The sequence below is a fragment of the Chinchilla lanigera genome, unplaced genomic scaffold, assembly GCF_000276665.1.
Source record: "Chinchilla lanigera isolate Chin_1 unplaced genomic scaffold, ChiLan1.0 scaffold00002, whole genome shotgun sequence".
Lineage (NCBI taxonomy): Eukaryota > Metazoa > Chordata > Mammalia > Rodentia > Chinchillidae > Chinchilla > Chinchilla lanigera.
Genome location: NW_004955403.1, coordinates 51,759,289 through 51,779,614, shown reverse-complemented (window position 1 = coordinate 51,779,614; position 20,326 = coordinate 51,759,289). Strand labels below are relative to the sequence as shown.

Genomic DNA, 20,326 nt, shown 5'->3' with positions numbered 1-20,326 from the left:
CCACAAAGAATGTGGCTCTAGGCTCCACCCCTCTAAGCTCAGAACAGCAACACAGAATCAAGGCAAAAACAAGCACAGTCATTTTTGGTTTTCAGCCAGGAGGGTGCTAGTAAGAAGACAATAATCAGGTTCATATTTATCAAGTGTGTCACGGATCAGTCCTTACGGCCAAGTGTTGCTGAGACCAGATGGATGACAGGTGAAAGCATTTGGTAAACTGAAAAGACATTCAGCAGTTGCTCTTGTCCTCCACCCTCATCCAGCTAGACCGGAACCATCTCTGGCATCTGCTGCCTGACACGTGCAGGCCCCTCAGACTCCGTGTGGAATGTCCAGCAGTGCCCACCTGTGGCCCAGCCCATGTCCACCATCATCCCATCAGCTGTGGCCTCTGAGCCCATCTCCCTAACAGGGGGACTTCTAGCCTCTCTTCAGATTATGAGCCTGTATCTTTTCTTTATATTAGAAACAACCACATGGAATAAAGTTAGACCACTAAGTTCAGCGCTCACAATAAAAAAAGTCCCCTGGAGCATACAGATGGTGAGCTGATTGAGCTCTTTCAAGCACACTGCCCCCTAGCAAATGTACTTTCAGAGGCCATCCTGGCTTAGAGATGTGGGATTGGCCTTCTGGTCCTCCTCTGCACAACGGAAAACAAAGGAAACAAAAAGTTCCTCAGAAATGACTATTGCTTTTATACTACAGCTGTATCTTCAAAAGTTCAATAATATCTGCTCTATCATACATCAAATCTAGCATATGAATGCTGGCTTGGTCTTCTCTACTTAATTTCTTCTTTGCAGCATCAGGATTACACACTCCACACGTCTGTCGGAAGAGTGGAACAACCAGAGTACTTGGGCCAATGGGATGCAGCAACCACAAAACAATAGTAAAATAAAATTCCTGTAGTTGTGTGGACTGCAGCTAACCTCCTGGTTTTTTAATAATAGCACTCTTTTTTTTTTTAATAACAGCACTCTGGAATATATACATGGTACAATCAAGTGAGCTTCTTTTAATCTACTAAAATAAATCTCATTACAGTCCTCTTTTCTCTCCAGGCTTTTTAAGCAATATTTTAAATCTATTCCCTCTTCTATCTATATATGCAGCTTCCTTCCTTGTTACCCAAAATAACTTCATCAGTAAAATATTAGCATACTTAAGTGGTACTCAATAAACATTTGTTGAATAAATGAATAAATGAGTGAATAATTATAAAATACTGGACCAGGGCCCCCTGAGAGGCTTGCATTAGTTTATAGAATAATGTGTGTGTGTGTTCAGGTAACTACAATTGAAATGGGACTTAATGACAGGCATCAAGTAGCAGTCAAATATTAACCCATTTCTGTCCTAGCGATTCACTTCAAAATATTAAACAATTCAAACTACAGTGAATATGTGCTTAAGAGAGGTTCATTTACAATCAAACAACAGTATTTAGACACTTTAAAACAAGATTTGAAATATGATTACTATTATGAAAATAGTAGCTAATGTCGATGTGTTTATAGTATAAAAGATCTAGAGAAAAAAACATGCATTATTTTAAACCTAAATGTCTGTTTCTGAAAAAAAATGATTTCTTAATCAATCTTTTAAAAAAAGGTTGCATACAATGTCTACTACACCCAGTTAACAATGAACATTTTAACAGAGAACTTTTTTCGTTTTAAGACGTATAACAAGTAGGCCAGACAGAATGTATTAGGAAGAAACTTTATTGAGTAAAATAGCTAGTAGTTATCAAATCTTAAGCCTAATTACACTTAAAATAATAGTTTTACCAATATCGAAAATTGTAATATTTAAAATATATTCTGACGCTTTTGTTTAATTCGCCTATTTTTGTTTATACTGATAGAAAATAATTACACATAATATACTTTGGATATAAGTTTGTTCTTATTGAGTTCGCTACACAGAATTTAAGAAACAAGCTATCAAACAATTGTTTTAACTTGAAAGAAAAAAATGATCTAAAGTAAGCTAAATAAATTATATATTTAGCAATCCTAAATGGCAAAACATTGTGGTAAATGTTTAAGAAGTAAATATAAACGGTAATAAGATGGTCAGTATTACAATGTAACCCTAATCTGAGCTTATTTACTAAACTCTCTGCTTCGTATGTTGTTTTTGTTTTTAGTGTGGGCACGAATGATCCTGTGATCAATTCAAACACGAAGACAGTGGTCATGCAAACACCTCCTTTCTAGTGCCTATCAGCCTGTCTCTCAGGGCTTGGCATCCATTTTAGGAGAATCAGCGAGGTGGTGTACAAAGGAGCTTATAAAACAAAGGTTGTCATTTTGGCAACCCACATAAACATTAAATGATTTCATTTTACTAAGGATCAAAATGCTGATTAGTTAAGGAAAAAAATGTTTCAACTTAATTATTCAAACACCTGTATTAGATTTCATATATTTTAAAATTGTATTTATACATGAAATGCCATTTGCAGGATTGCTGATGTGTCACTATAATTTTACAAAAAATATCTTAAACAATTGATCATTTAGGCGCGCAATAACGGAAAGCTATAAACAATGTGTTTTGTCAAAGGATTAACAAATCAATGATTTCATACTCAAAACAAAAGCATAGACCAGGAGCAGTCTTTTATATTGTCCACAATGATTAGTATTTATGAGCATATATACGATTTTCCTGTATTCTGTCAGTACATAAAAAGAAAATATATAATTATAAGAAGTCATCATCAAATCCCACAACTCAAATTCTCCTTTTTGGAAATACAATACTTGCTGATAATGAGAGTGGCCACCAAAATACATGACTTACAATTAATCTCTCCTACAATAATGCTGATTTTTAAGATCAGAACTATCACAATCCAACCATAAGCAGGCCTAATAGGATATATTTTTTAAGAAACCAGATATAAAGTATATATCTAAATAAAACACCAGGTGGAAATAAAAAGAAAAACGATGAATTTTCTAGATTTTCCTTTTACTTAAAACATTTTGAGAGAGCCAGGCTATAATAATCGTTGAATTATAAAATCTAATCAACTAAAAATAATGGAATTTTTCTCCAACTGTTTCAAACACAGCTCACTCCTCTTTATCCAAAAGATTTCAATTTCTATTCTCTACCATCCCCAGCCATTTCTGCCAACATCATAAAAATTACCTTTTATCATTTCCTCCTCACAATGAGAATTCACTAATCGCATACATCTTTAGACATAGACACCTACCCACCCACCTCCCCACCCACCTCCCAAAAATGGTTCAGAGCAAAGACACACAAAAAAAATAATGACCAAGCTCACATTTCTTGTTTGCCCTTCAAGCGAAGTCTGGTGTCTTCAGCTTGCCTTTCTGGTCTTCAGTGTTGTCACTAATTGCTGGGGGATGTAGTTTAGGACAGCATGAAGCAACAGAAATAAAAGCTGTTGCTTTAAGAAAACGTTTTCTTAAACACATGGATAAAACAACTTTTATTCTGACTTCTTGCTGGGTTGCATAAAATCTTAGAAAGTCTCCTTGAAAACTTAATGTCAGTAGATGGGAAAAAAAAAATAAAGTCTAAAAACTTACGTTCTGAACACATTCCGAAGGATGTCTGATTTGATTTGAAAGCAGGTTTGTATTGATGAACAAACTTTATTTTGTAGAAAATTAAAATTCTTTCTAATTAGAAATTTGCCTTGTCATCTTCTATATTAATCCTGTCTCTCATGGTATAATCATATATGCAAAAAAAAAATCAAATACAGTATTTCCCAAATGCATGGACACTGTGGAAGCTTCGTTTTGAAAAAGGCTTTTATTTCCCTTAATACTGGTGACTAAACGTCATTGTATGTACCAACACTTTCCAATAGCCCAAGAGACTTAAAAAGCCTTCTAAGTTTGAAAACCAAAAAGTTCTGAGTGTTTCTGTACCCCGGGACGGTTTTCTTTCCTGAAGCTCAAGCCGAGAAAGCAGACAAAAGAAGCTGATTTGACTGAGCTGTGCCAAGTCTTGCCTTTTTTTTCTTTCCTCAGCTCTCCCTCTGCCTCTCTCTCTCCCTCTTTCTCTCCCTCTCACTCTTTTGCTCCCAGTATGGCAACCTTCCGAGCAGTCTTGGCGGAGGTCCAGGCTGTGCCAGTCTGTCTGAATTCTTGTCTCCAAAAGATGTCCTTTGCGGATCAATTAATACATTCGAAAACAGGAAACTGGTACGGTACCCAAATCCTGGCACCAACAGCACCGACTTCTGCCAAATCACCTTACAGATTTCATGGTATCCTACCTTTCATAATCATTACTAGCACGTTCCCAGAGTAATAATGGAGAACTAGAAGCCATTCACTGCTCAGCGATAAGGAATCTGTTCCCTAGAAATGTCCATATGCGACATATGCACAACCTGCAGTAAATCAGAATTCTCCTGTGAGAGGAGATATATGTAACTTTAATAAGCACCACATACTGTATTTCTTTTTATAAGACTTGCTTTTCCTTGTCCTGCTGCAAAGAACCATGGGATAATAGAAAAGGAGGCATGCAGATTAAAATTAAAACTGTATGCCAAATAAGCCATGCTCTATCCTATGAGGAATGAACACAGTTCTGACTGATCAGTAACTCTTATTTTTAAGAAAACTGTAATATAAACTGTACCTACCCAAAATTTTACTGGAGATGAAAGGGGGGAAGGACTCTTCAAAACAGAAATGCCAATTTGAAAAAAAAGGTAGATTTGGTAAAAGAATCTTTTCATATTTGTTACCTCATGTTTCAACATAGTTATTGTTTACTAAATTCATGCTAGTATAACTTAATAAGCCATAATAAATAAACACTTTTATTTTTATTTGTAGCATGTATACCTTTTGTAGCAAAATAACCAGTCTGCGCTTCACACATTTACCTAGTTTAAGAAATCATTTTTACTTCTGATGCTTGAAAACAGAAATAGCCATACTCTAGGTTCACCATGGCTTCATAGAATTCAGAATTGTGAGTTCTAGGACTTGGGTCTGTCACTTTCTAATTTAGATAAATTCAAAGTCTCAAATTGTTTAATTTTATACAGTCCTCAGCTGTTCATCTACCAAATATGAAAATCAATGACTTTCTCCTCTGTGCTGCTAAAATACTCAGTTAATAGTCATAATATACTTTCATCCTAATTGAATAGTTTTTAGTTTCCAACGAACTATGTTATCATCACAGATAAGACCATGTGTCACTTGTCTAAGAAAACTCAGTCTTGCATAAAGCCTTCCATATACAAGTATTCAACAAATGTATTGAGTGAATGAGTTACGAGGATGGATCACATAAACATCACTCTGGAGTTGTAAAAACCTATGGAATACGATAGCAAAAAACAAAGCCACATACTACTAAATCATAAAGTTGATACCTCATAGAAATGCTATAGAGCTACCATGAAAGTTGAATTAAAGCACTAAAAAAACTGTTTTGCGCTCTCTTTTTAAACAGGAGCAATGAGATATCAGCAGGATCTCGATAGATTTTAACTTCATCATCAAATATTTGATAGACAAAGACAAGGAAAGAATTTCAAAAGCAACGAGAGAAGTGACTCATCATGAACAAGGGAGCCCTGGTAAGACTAACAGCTGATTTCTCAGTGGAAACCATGGAGGCCAGAAAGCAGTGGGATAACACATTCAAAGTGTTAAAAAGGAAAAAAAAAGAACAAAAGGGTCAATCAAGAATTCTATATCAGCAAAAACAATTCTTTGAAAATGTAGGAAATATTAACATATTCCCAGACAAATAACAAAATTTATCACTAGCAGATCTACCCTATAGATGTAGTAAAGAAACTTTTGCTTCAGGCTGAAATGAAAGGACACTAGACAGTAACTCAAATCCACATGAAGGTATACAGAGTACAAGTAAAGGTAATTACAGAAGTGAATATTAAAGATTTTATAAATGTACTTTTTCTTTGTACCTCTTTTGTCTAACCATATTTAAAATACAACAGCATGACACTATTGTTATAAAATACATGTGGATGGGCACACAATGTATAATGACATAATTTGTGAAAATAAGAGGGCAAGGAAGCACAGAGTTATATAGCAGCACAGCTTTTATACTATTGATATTAATCTGAATTACATAGTTATAAATTATATTATTATAAATAAAGATATGATCCTTAGAGCAACTATGGAGAAAATAACTAAAAACTACATAATAAGAGAAATGACAAGGGAATTAAAATGTTACCCTAGAAAAGATTTATTTAACTCCAAAGAAAACTGTAATGGGAGAATAGAAGAACAAAAAAGATAAAGAGATAGAGAAAATAGCAAAAAAGAAGAGTAAATTCTCCTTCATCTACAACTAAACTTAAATAAATACTTCAATTAAAAGCAGAAATTGGCAGGCTGGTTTTTTAAATGATCAATACTTTAGATTCAAAGACACAAATAGGGTAAAAGTAAAAGGATAGAATTATACATGTCATGTAAACAGTAAACAAAAGAGATTTGGAGTGGCTATACTGTATTAATAATAGAAAAAATGGACTATAAAACAAAACTTGTTACTAGTGACAAAGTAGGATATTTTATAATGATAAAAGGGTCAATTCATGAATAACTCACAACCCTTGTAAACATATATAACAAAAGAACCCCAACACATATAAAAGAAGAAGTGAAATAACTGAAGGGAAACAGATAATGCAATGACAACAAGTGGAGACTTCAATATTCCACTTACTTTCCTAAAAGATAGATACAGACAGAATGTCAGCAAGGAAATAGAAACCTTGACCAACACCATAACCTAACTAGTTCTAACAGGCATCCATAAGACACTCTACCCAACAACAGCAGATGCACACTCTGCTCAAATGCACAGAGAATATTCTCCAGCAAACACTGTGTTAGGACATAAAACAAGCAGTAATAAATTGAAAAGGATACTATCATACAAAGCATGTCTTCCAACTACAATGTGATAAAAGTACAAATCATTTCAGAAAAAAATGGAAAAGTTGCAAATATGTCACAATTAATATAATATTCCTAAATCACTGTCTTAGTGCATTTGTGGCTATAACTAAATACCACAGACTAAGAAATTTATAAAAAATAAAGGTTTTTAATCTCACTATTGTGAAGGCTGTAAGTTCACCATCAGGTTGCACCTTATAAGGTCCTTCTTGCTAGTAAGAACTCTCTGTAGAGTCTCAAGGTAGCTCAAAAAATCACATGGCAAAATAAAACATATCAGTTCAGGTTTCTATCATTATAAAAAGCCACAGTCCCCTTGGATTATGGCCCCACACTTATGGCCTCATTTCACCTTAATTACCTCCCAATGTTCTACCTCTAAATACTATAGTCAGATTTAGTTTCCACCCTCTTAATACCTCACAAAGGGAATTAAATTTCAACATGAGTTTTGTGGGAATATTCAAACTATAACAACAAACAGTGAAGAAATAACAAAGACTAGAGTAGAAATAGGATACAGAATAGAAAAACAGAAAATCAGACAAACACATCGTAAGAACAATACAGACTTCCTCTAAGATAGGAGGATCATCACAAGTTCAAGGCCAACCTGGGCTACTTAGTGAGATAGTGAGTTCAGTGCCAGGTTGAACTACATAACAAGACCCCGCCGCAAAAAAAAAAAAAAAAGACCTCCTATCTGTTAGAATGACTATTATCAAAAAAAGAAAAGTTAACAAATATTGCAAGAAGGCATGTGGAAAAGTAAACATATACACTGTTGGGAGAATGTAAATTAGTACAACCATTGTGAAACAATATGGAGACTTCTCAAAAAATTAAAAATAGAACTACCATACAATCTAGCAATCTCAATAGTGGATATATATCCAAAAAAATGATATTAGTATGTCAAAGCAATACCTCCCATCATATGTTCATTGTAGCATTATGCATAATACCAAAGTATAGAATTAGCACTAAGGTCCATTAACAAATAATTAGATAAAGAAAATATGATATATATGCAAAATGGCACTCTATTTAGCTTTTAAATATAAGGAAGTCCATCATTTCAACAGCTTAAATGAATCCGACATTGTGTTAAGTGAAACAATCCAGGCACAGAAAGACAGACTTCACTCACTCACTTTTTATATAGAATATGTCAAAGACATAGAAGCAAAGAATAATGGTTACCCCAAAGCTAGCAGTGGAGATGGAGGAGGATTAAAGAGAGGTTAGCCAAATGATATAAAATATAAGTTCAACAAGAGAAAGAAGTTTAGGACTTCTATTATTTACCACATGCTAACCATAGATATTTTTTAAAACTTTTTTTTTTTTTTTCGTGTTTGTGAGACAGAATCTCACTATGCAGTTCAGGCTGGATAGTGAGTTCAGTGCCAGGTTTCAGTGCCAATGAACTATGTAACCCAGGCTGAACTAAAACTCATGGTGACCCTCCTATCTTGGCCTCCTAAATGCTGGGGTTACAGGTGTATACCACCATGCCCAGCTTGTATCAAAGAGAAAATAGCCAAGAGGGAAGTTTTTAAGTATCTTCACCACAAAAAAATAGTACATATGAAGGGTACTGCACGTGTTAATTAGCTTAGTTTAGCTATTTCATAATGTATGCATTTTTTTGTTTGTTTGTTTGTTTTGGTTTTTTTCCGGTACCAGGTCGAACTCACAACCTTGCACTTGCCAGGCAGGCACTGTGCCACTAAGCTAAATCCCCAGCCCCTGTATGCATATTTTTAAGTGTCATATATACCATTAATGTATATAATTTTATGCCAATCTAAAAAGAAAGAATAGCTGGGAGTAGTGGCACACACCTGTAATCCCAGCACTCGGGAGGCTGAGGCAGGAAGACTGTTGTGAGTCTGAGACCAGCCTAGGCTACAAAGTGAGCTCAAGGCCAGGCTGAACTGCACAGTGAGACCCTATCTCAAAAAAGACCGAAAAAAAGAAAGAAAGAAAGAATACTAAAATAAAAACTTAAAATAACACTATAGACCAATGTCCCTTATAAATAGAAACACAAGAGTTTTGAACAAAATACTAACATAATGACTCCAGCAACATATAAAAAGGATTATAAACCATAAGAACATGGGATTTCTCCCAGGAACAGTCAGTTTCACCTATGAAAAATCATATTGTTTTATTAATAGAATAAGGGACAAATATTAATAGAATATTTATATTTGATGTCTCCTGGACTTGTTCTGGGTGGGCTGGAGGTCTGAGATTGCACTTTTCTCCTTCATCTTGACATTTTCTATTTCAAAAAAATATTTAATTTTGTTTTCTGTGATAATCTTTGTGATTTTTGGTAGTAGGTAGCTATATCACTAGTATCGAGGCCTCTCTAGGGCAAGTCTGTTCTTCAGGGATATCTTCTGTGTGTAGACAATTCTTGGTTTGTGAAATATAAACATAATATTTATAAATATAAATATTAATATAGTCCCTTATTATATTTTTATATAATAAGGGACTATATTAATAGAATAAGGGACAAAAAATACATGCTCATCTCTCAAACAGAAAAAGTATTCGACAAAAGCCAACACACTTACATTATTAAAAAAAATTCAACAAACTAGAACTAGAAGGGGACTTCCTCAACCTGGTAAGGGGCATCTATGAAAAATCAACAGCTATCATCATACTTAAAAGCTTTCCACACTAAGGCCCAAAACAAGATAACAGTATCTGCTTTTGCCACAATTTTTTAATGTTTTTATTGGTACATATTCAAAATGCATAATAAATACATCCATTGTGGGTAACACTTCTACTCAACATTGAACTAAACAGGCAATTAGGCAGTATAAACTGGGGAAAGGTATCCAGATTGGAATAGAAGAAATAATACGACCCCTATTTGTGGATGACATGATCTTTTTTTTTTTTTTTTTTTTTTTTTTTTTTTTTTTTCCAGTACTGGGAATCGAACTCACAATATTGTGCTTGCCAGGCAGGTGCTGTGCCGCTGAGCTAAATCCCCAGCCCCTGGATGACATGATCTTATATGCAGCAATTTTACAGAACACAAACAAAAACAATTAAAACTAATAAATGAGTTCAGACTTAAAATCAATATGCAAAAATCAGTTACATTTCTACATACTAGCAATGGACAACCTGAAAATGAAATTTGAAAGCTATTACATTTGTAATAGTATCAAAACAATACAATACTTAAGAATAAGGGTGAAGAAGTATTGGAGATTATAGCCAGTGGTAGAGAACATGTTTAGTGTTATGGTTTATAATGAGATGTCCCTCCAAAGCCTCATGCACTCAGAGGTGGGGCTTTTGGGAGGTGATTGGATCATAGGAATATCAGTGGATTTGTCTATGTATGAGTTTATAGCTGAACATGATGCTGGGAGGTAAAGCCTGGTTGGAGAAGATGGGTCACTGAGGACATGGCCTGAAAGAGCCTATCTCCTTCCCTCCTCCCTTGCTCTCTCTCTGCTGCCTGACTGCCATGCCATGAGCAAGCCTCCTCTATGATACTGCTCTGCCATGCCACTCTGCCTTTGAGTTTGCCAACCATGGAATGAAACCTCTACAAACAATGAGTGAAAATAAACTCTCCCTCTTTAAGCCGTGAGCATTGTGTATTGTGTCTCAGTGATGAGAATGTAACTAAGACATTTACTGTGCATGAGACCATGCACTGGATCTCCAAAATCACAATCAATCAATTTAACCAAAAAAGTATAATACTTGTGCACTGAAAAATATAAAACATTGTTGAAATAAAATTTTAAAAACCTAAGTACATGGGAAAAATAAGCCATGTTCATAGACTGAAGAATTAATCTGAGCCACACTGAGCCACACAGGAAGAGAGATATCCACCCCTTGGACGTCAAGGGATGCAGAGCCAAGAGGGAGGAGAAAGACTCTGCCCACCATCCCTCCACCATCAAGGGAGGCTTGGTGAGCCACACTGAACCATAAGGGAGGGGAGAGATCCTGCTCCCTCCCCCTCCATAATGGCAGGAGCCTCCATCTGGAGGAACCCAGATGCCTGGCCAATCCCCCTACACCACAGAACAGGCAGCCAGCATGGGAAGGGCCTAGGACACGGCAATCTGCTCATCAAGAGGAATCCATTTGAACCAGGGGAAACCCTTTGCATACAAACTCCTACTTTATGATTGGTTCTGTTATATAACTACAGACTTTGTTCTTATGATCTAAAGTACAAAATTAATAGTTACCACAGTTTGTCAATTTTTAAATTGCACTTGGTGCTAGCATTATTGCTAATTGCATTACTGTAGCTAGCATCTGTTGTAATTAGTTGTTCTCCCTTGTGTAACAATATGGGGAAGCTCTGGGGTAATAACTTCACCATACCCTATACTAAAAGACGGGGGACAGAGCCAAACAGAAACCAACATTCCACTCTCAATTAATTGAAAGGCAAGATCTTGGGACAGACACAAACCAAGAATTGTCTACACACAGAAGATATCCCTGAAGAACAGACTTGCCCTAGAGAGGCCTCGATACTAGTGATATAGCTACCTACTACCAAAAATCACAAAGATTATCACAGAAAACAAAATTAAATATTTTTTTGAAATAGAAAATGTCAAGATGAAGGAGAAAAGTGCAATCTCAGACCTCCAGCCCACCCAGAACAAGTCCAGGAGACATCAACGTAGAAGAAATTGGAAGTCACACACCTGAAATTTCTGAAATGATAGCAACTGAAGTAAAGAAACAACTCCAGGAAGCTATAGGGAAAATAAGCTCTCAGGTAAAAAAGGAAATGATAACCATAGTGAAAGCATAGCTATCACTATCACTGCTCAGCATAGCTAAAGGAGACATAGATTAAAAAAAAAAAAAATACAGGAGCATAGGAAAATGATGGAAACCTTGAATGAACAATATAGGAAAGAATTAGAATGCATGAAACAGATTCGAAGAGATATCCAGGAAATTAAAAATTCCATTGCAAGCTAGCAAAACCACTTGAACAAAACTGAAGATAGATTTTCAAACCTTGAAGACAGGATTCCAGCTAGTGATCACAAAAGGAAAGATTTCTTAAAAATAACAAAGAACCAGGAAATAACAGTTCAACAGTTGCAAGATGATGCAAAGAAGAACAATATAAGACTAATAGGTGTCAATGTAAAAAGAAGGAATCAGTACAAATGACAAAAAGATTATTTGCAGTAATAGCAGAAAATTTCCCAAACATGGGAAAAGAATCTGACATACAGTAAGTGAGGCATATAGAACTCCAATTGACCATAACCAAAAGAAATCTACATCAGATATATAATAATCAAAATCCCAGAAATTCAGCATCAAAACAGATTATTAAAAGCTATTAGAGAAAAGAAACAGATTACCTATAAAGGAAAGCCCATCAGAATCACAGCAGACTTCTCAACAGAAATCATCAAGTCAAGAAGAGCTCGGCATGAAGTATTTGAAGTCCTGAAAGAAAACAACTTCCAACCCAGACTGATGTACCCTGCAAAACTATCTTTCATAATTAATGGAGAAATAAGATACTTCCAGAATGTTATGGTTTGTGTCTAGATGCCCCCCCCTCAAAACCTTATGCAGTCATGGGGTGGGCTTCAGGAGTTTATGACTGATTCACAGTTTAATGCTGGAATTATGTGTGTGAGTGCTACACCACCCTAGGGTGGGTAGCCTGCATACAATATAAGGGAAGGAAAGAGGCTTGCTTGCTGCTGCTCCTCCCTTTTGCTCTTGCTGCTTTTGCTGTCTTCTGCTGCCATGAACTGTTGCCCTCCTCCATGTGCCACTCTGCCTTGGAACCAGCTGAGTATGCACTGAAACCTCCACAAATTGTGAGCTAAATAAATCTTTCCTTCCCTAATCCTGGGTGTCAGGTATGTTGTCCCAGTGATGAGAGAAACATAACCAAGATGGAAATTGGTACCAGAGAAGTGGGGTTGTTGCTGTGAGTGCACCTGACCATGTGGTTCAGGAGCCTTTGGAAATGGCTTGTGGGAAGAGTTTGGAAAAGTTTGGAGATGCCAACTGAAAGACTACAGCTGGAATGCATTAGGCCGTTCTATATGGGACATTCTGGTCAGAGCTCCAAAGATCAGAAGGCTGACCGAAATCTTGCCAGTAAAGACTGGGCTTGAGAGGTTTCTGCTGGGAAGAAGGACTGAATTAGCTGTTGGACTCCAGACAATGTATGTTATGGCTTGTCAAAAAGGTTGTCTGTCTTTTGCTTTTGTCCAGAGGCTTTGCCTAAGACTAAGAGTAAGGGCGGCAGACTCAACAATCCAGCAGAAGAAATTCCAAGGCAGTCTAATATTGGGGCAGTGACATGACTATCATTGGGGGCTTTTAGCCAGATCTATGTTGAGACTCTAAGGCAGAGAGCTCAGAAGAATGATTTAAAATATTGTGCATTTAGCCAGAAGGGATGCTGTAGTAAAGCTGTAGACTACAAAGATAGAGCAGAGGAGATCTTGATTGCTGAGAAGGAACAGGAGAATACAAAAGATGGCCTGAGGGCATCACAAGAAGCAGTAAGTCTCTACCCTCTGCGGTCACAAAACTGCAAAAGTGAAAGCCTTTACTTTGAGGAGAAAGACACAGAGCACCATGTTCCAGAATGGTGGTGGCAGCTGCACCAGGTTCCAGAATGGTGACAGCATAGAAAATTTCTACCTCAGAATCAGGTTCAGAGCACTTAGTGATCCAGGCATTTGACCCCTATAGCCAAGAGAGAGGAAAGCCTGGCTACTGCTCCAGCTGCCAGCAGACCTTGGTACCATCCACATGGCACTTGATTAGGTGCATACAGAATGCAAGAGGTCTGAGGTTAAAAAGGCTTGTACCCAGATTTCAGAAGAAGGCCCAGGAAGGCCAGGCAGTGTGCCCCTAAGAGGGTAATGTGTGAAGCTGTGAGGGTAAAGCCAAAGCTGTAGTGGAGACCCCAGAAGTTTGGAGAAGCCAAGCTCATGGATTGCCTGAGGAAAACTGCAAGGAGGGAGCAGAGTGGGCCCAAGAGAGAAGCCATGGGAGCTACAACCACTGCAAGTGCCTTATGGGTGGAGTCACACAAGCCTTTTGGAGCTCAAAGCTTAACACAGATCACTTCAGATGTTCCACATGAAACTACAGGACTTAAAGTTTGCCCTGCTGGATTTTGCACTTGCTTTGATCTGACTATTTTGTATCGTCATTTGCACCTTTTGGAATGACAGTGTTTATCTTGTGCCATTAAATGTTGGAAGTGTTTAATTTTTTTTCATTCATACAAAGGCTCATAGCTAAGAGTTTGCCTTAGATCTCAGAGGAGATTTGGGAAATGGACTTTTCAGCAATGCTGAAATTGTTCAGACTTTGGCAACTCCTAGAGATGGACTAATACGCCTTTTGTATAAAGGGATGTGCATGAGTCTTTAGGGCAGGCAGGGGCAGGATGTTATGGTTTGTGTCTAGCTGTCCCCCAAAGCCTTTTGCAGTTGTAGGTGGGCTTCCAGAGTTATGACTGATTCATGTTCTAATGCTGGGAATTATGGGTGTGAGTGCTACCCCGCCCTAAGGTGGGTAGCCTGCATACAATATAAGGTGGGGAAAGAGGCTTGCTCTCTGCTGCTTCCCCCTTTTGCTCTTGTTGCTTTTGCTATCTTCTACTGCCACGAACAGTTGCCCTCTTCCATGTGCCACTCTGCCTTGGAGCAACTTAGTATGGACTGAAACCTCCACCAACTGTGAACTAAATAAACCTTTCCTACCTTAATTCTGAGTATTTTGTCCCAGCAGGTATTTTGTCCCAGCAACAAGAGAAAAATAACCAAGACACATGACAAAGAAAGACTAAAGAAATTCATGACCAAATCAGCCCTACAAAGTGTATTGAAAGATATACTAGAAAGAGATAAAAATGATCACAATTCCAAAAACAACAGAAAGAAACCACCAAGCAGGGCAAGCAATTGAACAGAGTGGAAAAGTAGGGAACCAATAGCAGAAAAATAACATGATAAAGATAAGCCAATATGTATCAGTTACTACCATAAATGTAAATGGCCTCAATTCACCAATCAAAAGAAACAGACTGGTGAGTGGATCAAGAAACAAAATCCAACAATATGCTGTATACAAGAAACACATTTAACTCAAAAGGAAATTCATAGGCTAAAGTCAAAGGGTGGAAAACAATACTCCATGTGACAGGAACCCAGAAAAAAGCAGGGGTAGGTATTTTGTTTGCAAACAATGTAAACTTCAAGTCAAGAATGATCAAAAGAGATAAAGAAGGTCACTACATACTTACTGGGGGAAAACCTCAAGAGGAAGAGATAACAATCATAACTATATATGCACCAAATACAAGAGCATTCAACTATATAAGACAAATATGAATAGACATAACAGATCAAATAAGCAATAACACAACTGTAATGGCAGACCTTAACACCCCATTATCACAAAAAGATCAACTGGACAAAAACTTAACAAAGAAATAAAAGAACTGAACCAAAATTGTGAACAAATGGACTTAGGAGATGTTTACAGAGTGTTCCACCCAACAGCATCAGAATACACATGTTTCTCAGCTGCACATAGGACATTCTCTAAAATATGTCATACATTAGCCCATAAAACATGCTTAAATAAATACAAAGGAAATGAAATTATCCCATACCTATTATCTGACCATAGTGCAGTGAAATTGGAAATTACTGACAAATGAAAATGCAAAAAATCCTTAAACACATGGAAATTAAACAGCACCCTCCTGAACAACCAATGGGTCACATATGAAATCAAAGAAGAAATTAAATAATATCTACAACCAAATGAAAATAAAGATACAACTTACCGGAACTTGTGGTACACAATGAAAGCAATCCTCAGAAGGAAATATATAGTGGTGAGTTCTCACATCAGAAAAACAAAATGAGCACAAATAAGGCTGCACCTCAAGCTTTTTAAAAAGAAGAGCAAGTCAAGCACAAAGAAGGGAGGAAATCATAAAGATCAGAGAAGAAATTAACACAACAGAGATGAAAAAAACAATACAAAGAATCAATGAATCTAGGAGTTGGTTCTTTGAAAGAATAAATAAAATTGATAAAGCCCTAGCCAACCTTATCAGAAAAAAAGGAAAGAAAAAAACTCAAATTCATGCAATAAGGAATGAAAAGGGTGAAATTACTACAGATCCTGTGGAAATTCAGAAGGTCATCAATACCTAATTTGAAAATCTTTACTCACATAGGATAGAAAACACAGAGGAAATGGACAGATTCTAGAAACACATGAATTACCAAAGCTAAATCAAGAAGATATAAAAATTATGAATAACCCAATATCAGTCAATGAAATAGAAAACATAATTAACAACAAAGGAAAGCCAGGTCCTGATGAATTCACAGATGAATTCTACAAGAAATTTAGAGAAGATTTAACACCAATACTCCTCAAACTCTTCAGTGAAATTGAAAGGGAAACAATACTCCCTAACTCATTCCTGGAGGCAACTATTACCCTGATCCCAAAACCAGAGAAAAACCCAACCAAAAAAGAGAACTACAGGCCAATTCCCCTAATGAACATAGATGCTAAAATACTAGCAAACAGAATGCAGCAAATCATCAAGAAGATTATATACCATAACCAAGTGGGTGGGATTCATCCCAGGAATGCACAGATCATTCAATATATGCAAATCAATAAATGTAATACATGATGTCAACAGAGCCAAAGACAAAAATCACATGACCATCTCAACAGATGCAAAAAAAGCTTTGATAAAGTCTGACATTCATTCATGATAAAAATCCTACAAAAATAGGAATAGATGGTCTTTACCTCAACCTGATGAAAGCCACCTATAACAAACAAACAGCCAACATCATACTAAATGAACAAAAACTGAAAATTTTCACTCTAAAATCAGGAACAAGACAAGGATGTCCACTATCACCACTCCTATTCAACCTAGTTCTGGAAACATTAGCCACAGCAATTAGACAAGAGAGAGAAATAAAAGGAATAAGGATAGGAAAGAAAAGGTTTAAACAATCATTATTCACAGATGACATGATACTCTACATAGAAGACCCTAAAAACTCCACCAAAAGACTTCTGAATTTAATAACCAAATTCAGTAGGGTAGCTGGATACGAAGTCAACACTCAAAAATCAATAGTATTCCTTTACACAAACAACAAACTCACTGAGAGAGAAACTACAGAAACCACACCCTTCACAATAGCATCCAAAAAAATGAAATACTTAGGAATCAGTCTAACAAAGGAAGTAAAAGATCTGTATATTTAAAATTACAGTACTCTCAAAAAAGAGCTCAAAGAGGATTTCAGAAAATGGAAATACATTCCTTGCTCATGGATAGGAAGAACCAACACTGAAAATGGCAGTACTCCCAAAACTGTTATAAAGATGTAATGCAATCCCATTCAAAATACCATTAGTATACCTCATAGATCTAGAGAAAACATTACTAAAATTCATCTAGAACCAGAAGAGACCTAGACTAGCAAACGTAATCCTGGGCAAGAAAAGCAAAGCAGAAATCATCACAACCCTTGGCTTGAAATTATACTACAAAGCTACTGTGATAAAATCAGCATAGTATTGGCAAAAAAAACAAACAGACCTGAGGATCAGTGGAACACATTAGAAGTGCAGACACAACTACAGACACATTCAGCCACCTTATCTTTGACAAAGGGGCCAAACATGTTCACTGAAAGAAAAATAGCCTCTTTAATAAATGGTGCTGGAAAAATTGGCTCTCTACATACTGAAGACTAAAACTAGGCCCATGTCTATCACCATGTACTAAACTAAAGTCAAAATGGATCAAAGATCTAAACATTAAAACAGAAACAAAAAATCTACTAGAAGAGAAAGTAGTTAGAAATCTTGAAGACATAGTGGTAGGCAGAGAGTTCTTGAGCAAAAACCAAGCTGCATGGGAAATACTTCAAAAAATCAACAACCACGATCTCATTTTATTAAAAAGAGTTTCACATCAAAAGAAATCACCAGCAGAGTGAAAAGAAAACTCACAAACTGGGAAAAAAAATTGTAGCAAACTGTCCCTCCATCAAAGAACTTCTATTTAGAACATGTAAAGAGTTAAAAAAAAAAAAAAATCAGACCACCAAAATTCAAAGACCCAATCCAAAAATGGCATCTGAGATGAATACATACTTCTTAGATGAAGGAATACAAATGGCATATAAATATATAAAAAATCTTCAACATCATTGGTATTTGAGAAACGAAAATTAAAACACTGAGATTCCACCTCACACCAGAAAAAATGGCTATCATCAAAAAATCAACCAATAACAAATTCTGGTGGGGCTATAGGGAAAAAGGAAGCCCTCTTCACTGTTGGTGGTAGTGTAGACTTGTTCAACCACTGTGGAAATCAGCGTGGAGATTCCTCAAAAAACTAGGATTAGAGTTCCCATTTGACCCCGATATTCCCCTTGTAAGTACCTTCCCAGAAGAATTTAAAACATCATACCACAGTGATATATATGCAACCATGTTTATAGCAGCACAATTTGTAATAACTAATTCTTGGAAATAACCCAAATGCCCATCAACCAAGGAATTGATAAAAAAGATATGGTCTTTTTATACAATGGAGTATTACTCAGCTATAAACTTGAGATTTTTATAGGTAAATGGATGCAACTAGAGACCATACTCATAAGTGAAACAAATTAGACTCACATGTGTCAACATCATATTGTCTCCCTAGTGTAAGAAACTGAAAGAGTAAATAAGATACAAAAGGTACAAAAGATATTGTGAAAGGGAGAGAAACTGCTCAAAAGAAAAGAACTGGGGTACAAGAAAGGAGAAAAGAAGGAAGGAATATAAGATAATGAAAATAATTTCACTACTAATTTCTATCAGTTCATTGAAAGGAGCAGTTAGTGTTTACATTGTTTGGTCAACCTTATATACCTATATCTGGTAATCTGAGCAACTATTTTGAAGATCACAGTACGCAACATAATAACCATTGTTAATTTCCTATCATGTTTTGAAATTCTGTATGATTTTTAATTTTTAAATATTTAAAAACTTTTTAAAAGAATTAATCTGCCATAAAAAGGTAAACTTGAGTCATCTATAGGAAAATGGATGCACCACGAGACCATAATTAAGTGAAATAAATTAGACACACAAGCTTAAATATTGTATGGTTTCTCTTACATGAGAAGCCCAAATTGTAAATAAAGAGCAAAATAAAAGATACAGAATAAGAAGTAGGGAGATAGATTGTTCTCAAAGGGGAAGGGGATCAAGAGATGGAGAGATGAGGGAAGAGAGGTAAACAGAATGAAAAGAGGAATTAAGACATGTTATGTACATGTACCAACATTATGTATAGCACACATGTACTCATAAAAAAATTAAAGTACTTTTAAGATAGCAATACTTTCCAAATTGATCTATAGATTCAACATGCTTATTAAAATCTCAGCTTTTTGCAAAAATTGATAGATTGCTACTAAAATTCACATGGAAATGCAAGGACCCAAAATAACCAAAGAAGATCTTTTAAAAGAAGAATAAAGGTTGGGGATTCACACTTTCCAATTTCAAGTTTGAGGCCCAGGAGGCGGGCCCCCATTGCCCAGGAAGCCGAGCGGTGAGGTGCACTGGCCTTTGGGCCGGCCCCCAGCTGCGCAGGCACCCGGGAGGTGGGCCCCCAGCACCCAGGAAGCCATGCGGCAGCACACGCTGGTGCATGCCGACCCTCAAGCCAGCCACCACCATGCGATCGAGAACTATCATGGCACAGAGAAGCAATGACACAATTGGCCCACCATGCACCGGCTGTGGAGGCCCGCCTGGGGATGTGCATGAATCATTCTGACATGGAGAAACCCCTGGGAATACATGCCACACAACGGTTCGCTCTTGTCCCTGCCGTTGAGAACCAGAAAGGTCCAGAGTCAGCGGAGGAGCAGCTGCTGAACAAGGACTCGGAGAACATGAGAATACAGACTAAGCCCAAAGACACAGAGGTCTAGTTGACCGAGGTCACGAGAGCCGTTTGGAAGCTGGAAACCAGGAGGACCTGTGCAATACCTAGGGAGACCTCCTGGAAGCCATTCTTCCCCTGACAGTACAGGCTGCGGTGGAGGACTGAGTGGAGCTCCAAAGAGGTCTGCACCGAGATTCCTGCTGCCTGTGCTGACAGCTGGGGAGAGGACACTAAGTGGTTGTGGGGTCCCAATGCGATGGGAGGCTGGAGAGAAAAAGCTACAAAAAATGGCTTTTGCCCCAGATGGCTCACTTGA

The 20,326-nt window shown here is 36.8% G+C and overlaps 1 protein-coding gene across 4 annotated transcripts in view; it reads right to left on the bottom strand.

Annotated features, from left to right (window-relative positions):
* Positions 1–20,326, bottom strand: part of Msra (methionine sulfoxide reductase A) — a 341,517-nt gene that overhangs the window by 291,655 nt on the left and 29,536 nt on the right. Inside the window, exon 1 of one of the 4 annotated variants that reach the window (XM_005373799.2) lies at positions 3,582–3,609. The exons of the other annotated variants lie outside the window; for them this stretch is intronic. Within the exon in view, the coding sequence (XP_005373856.1) occupies positions 3,582–3,594 (13 nt within the window). The 5' untranslated portion in view covers positions 3,595–3,609. Of the gene's footprint in view, positions 1–3,581; positions 3,610–20,326 lie in introns of those variants that run through there. 4 annotated transcript variants of the gene reach the window in all.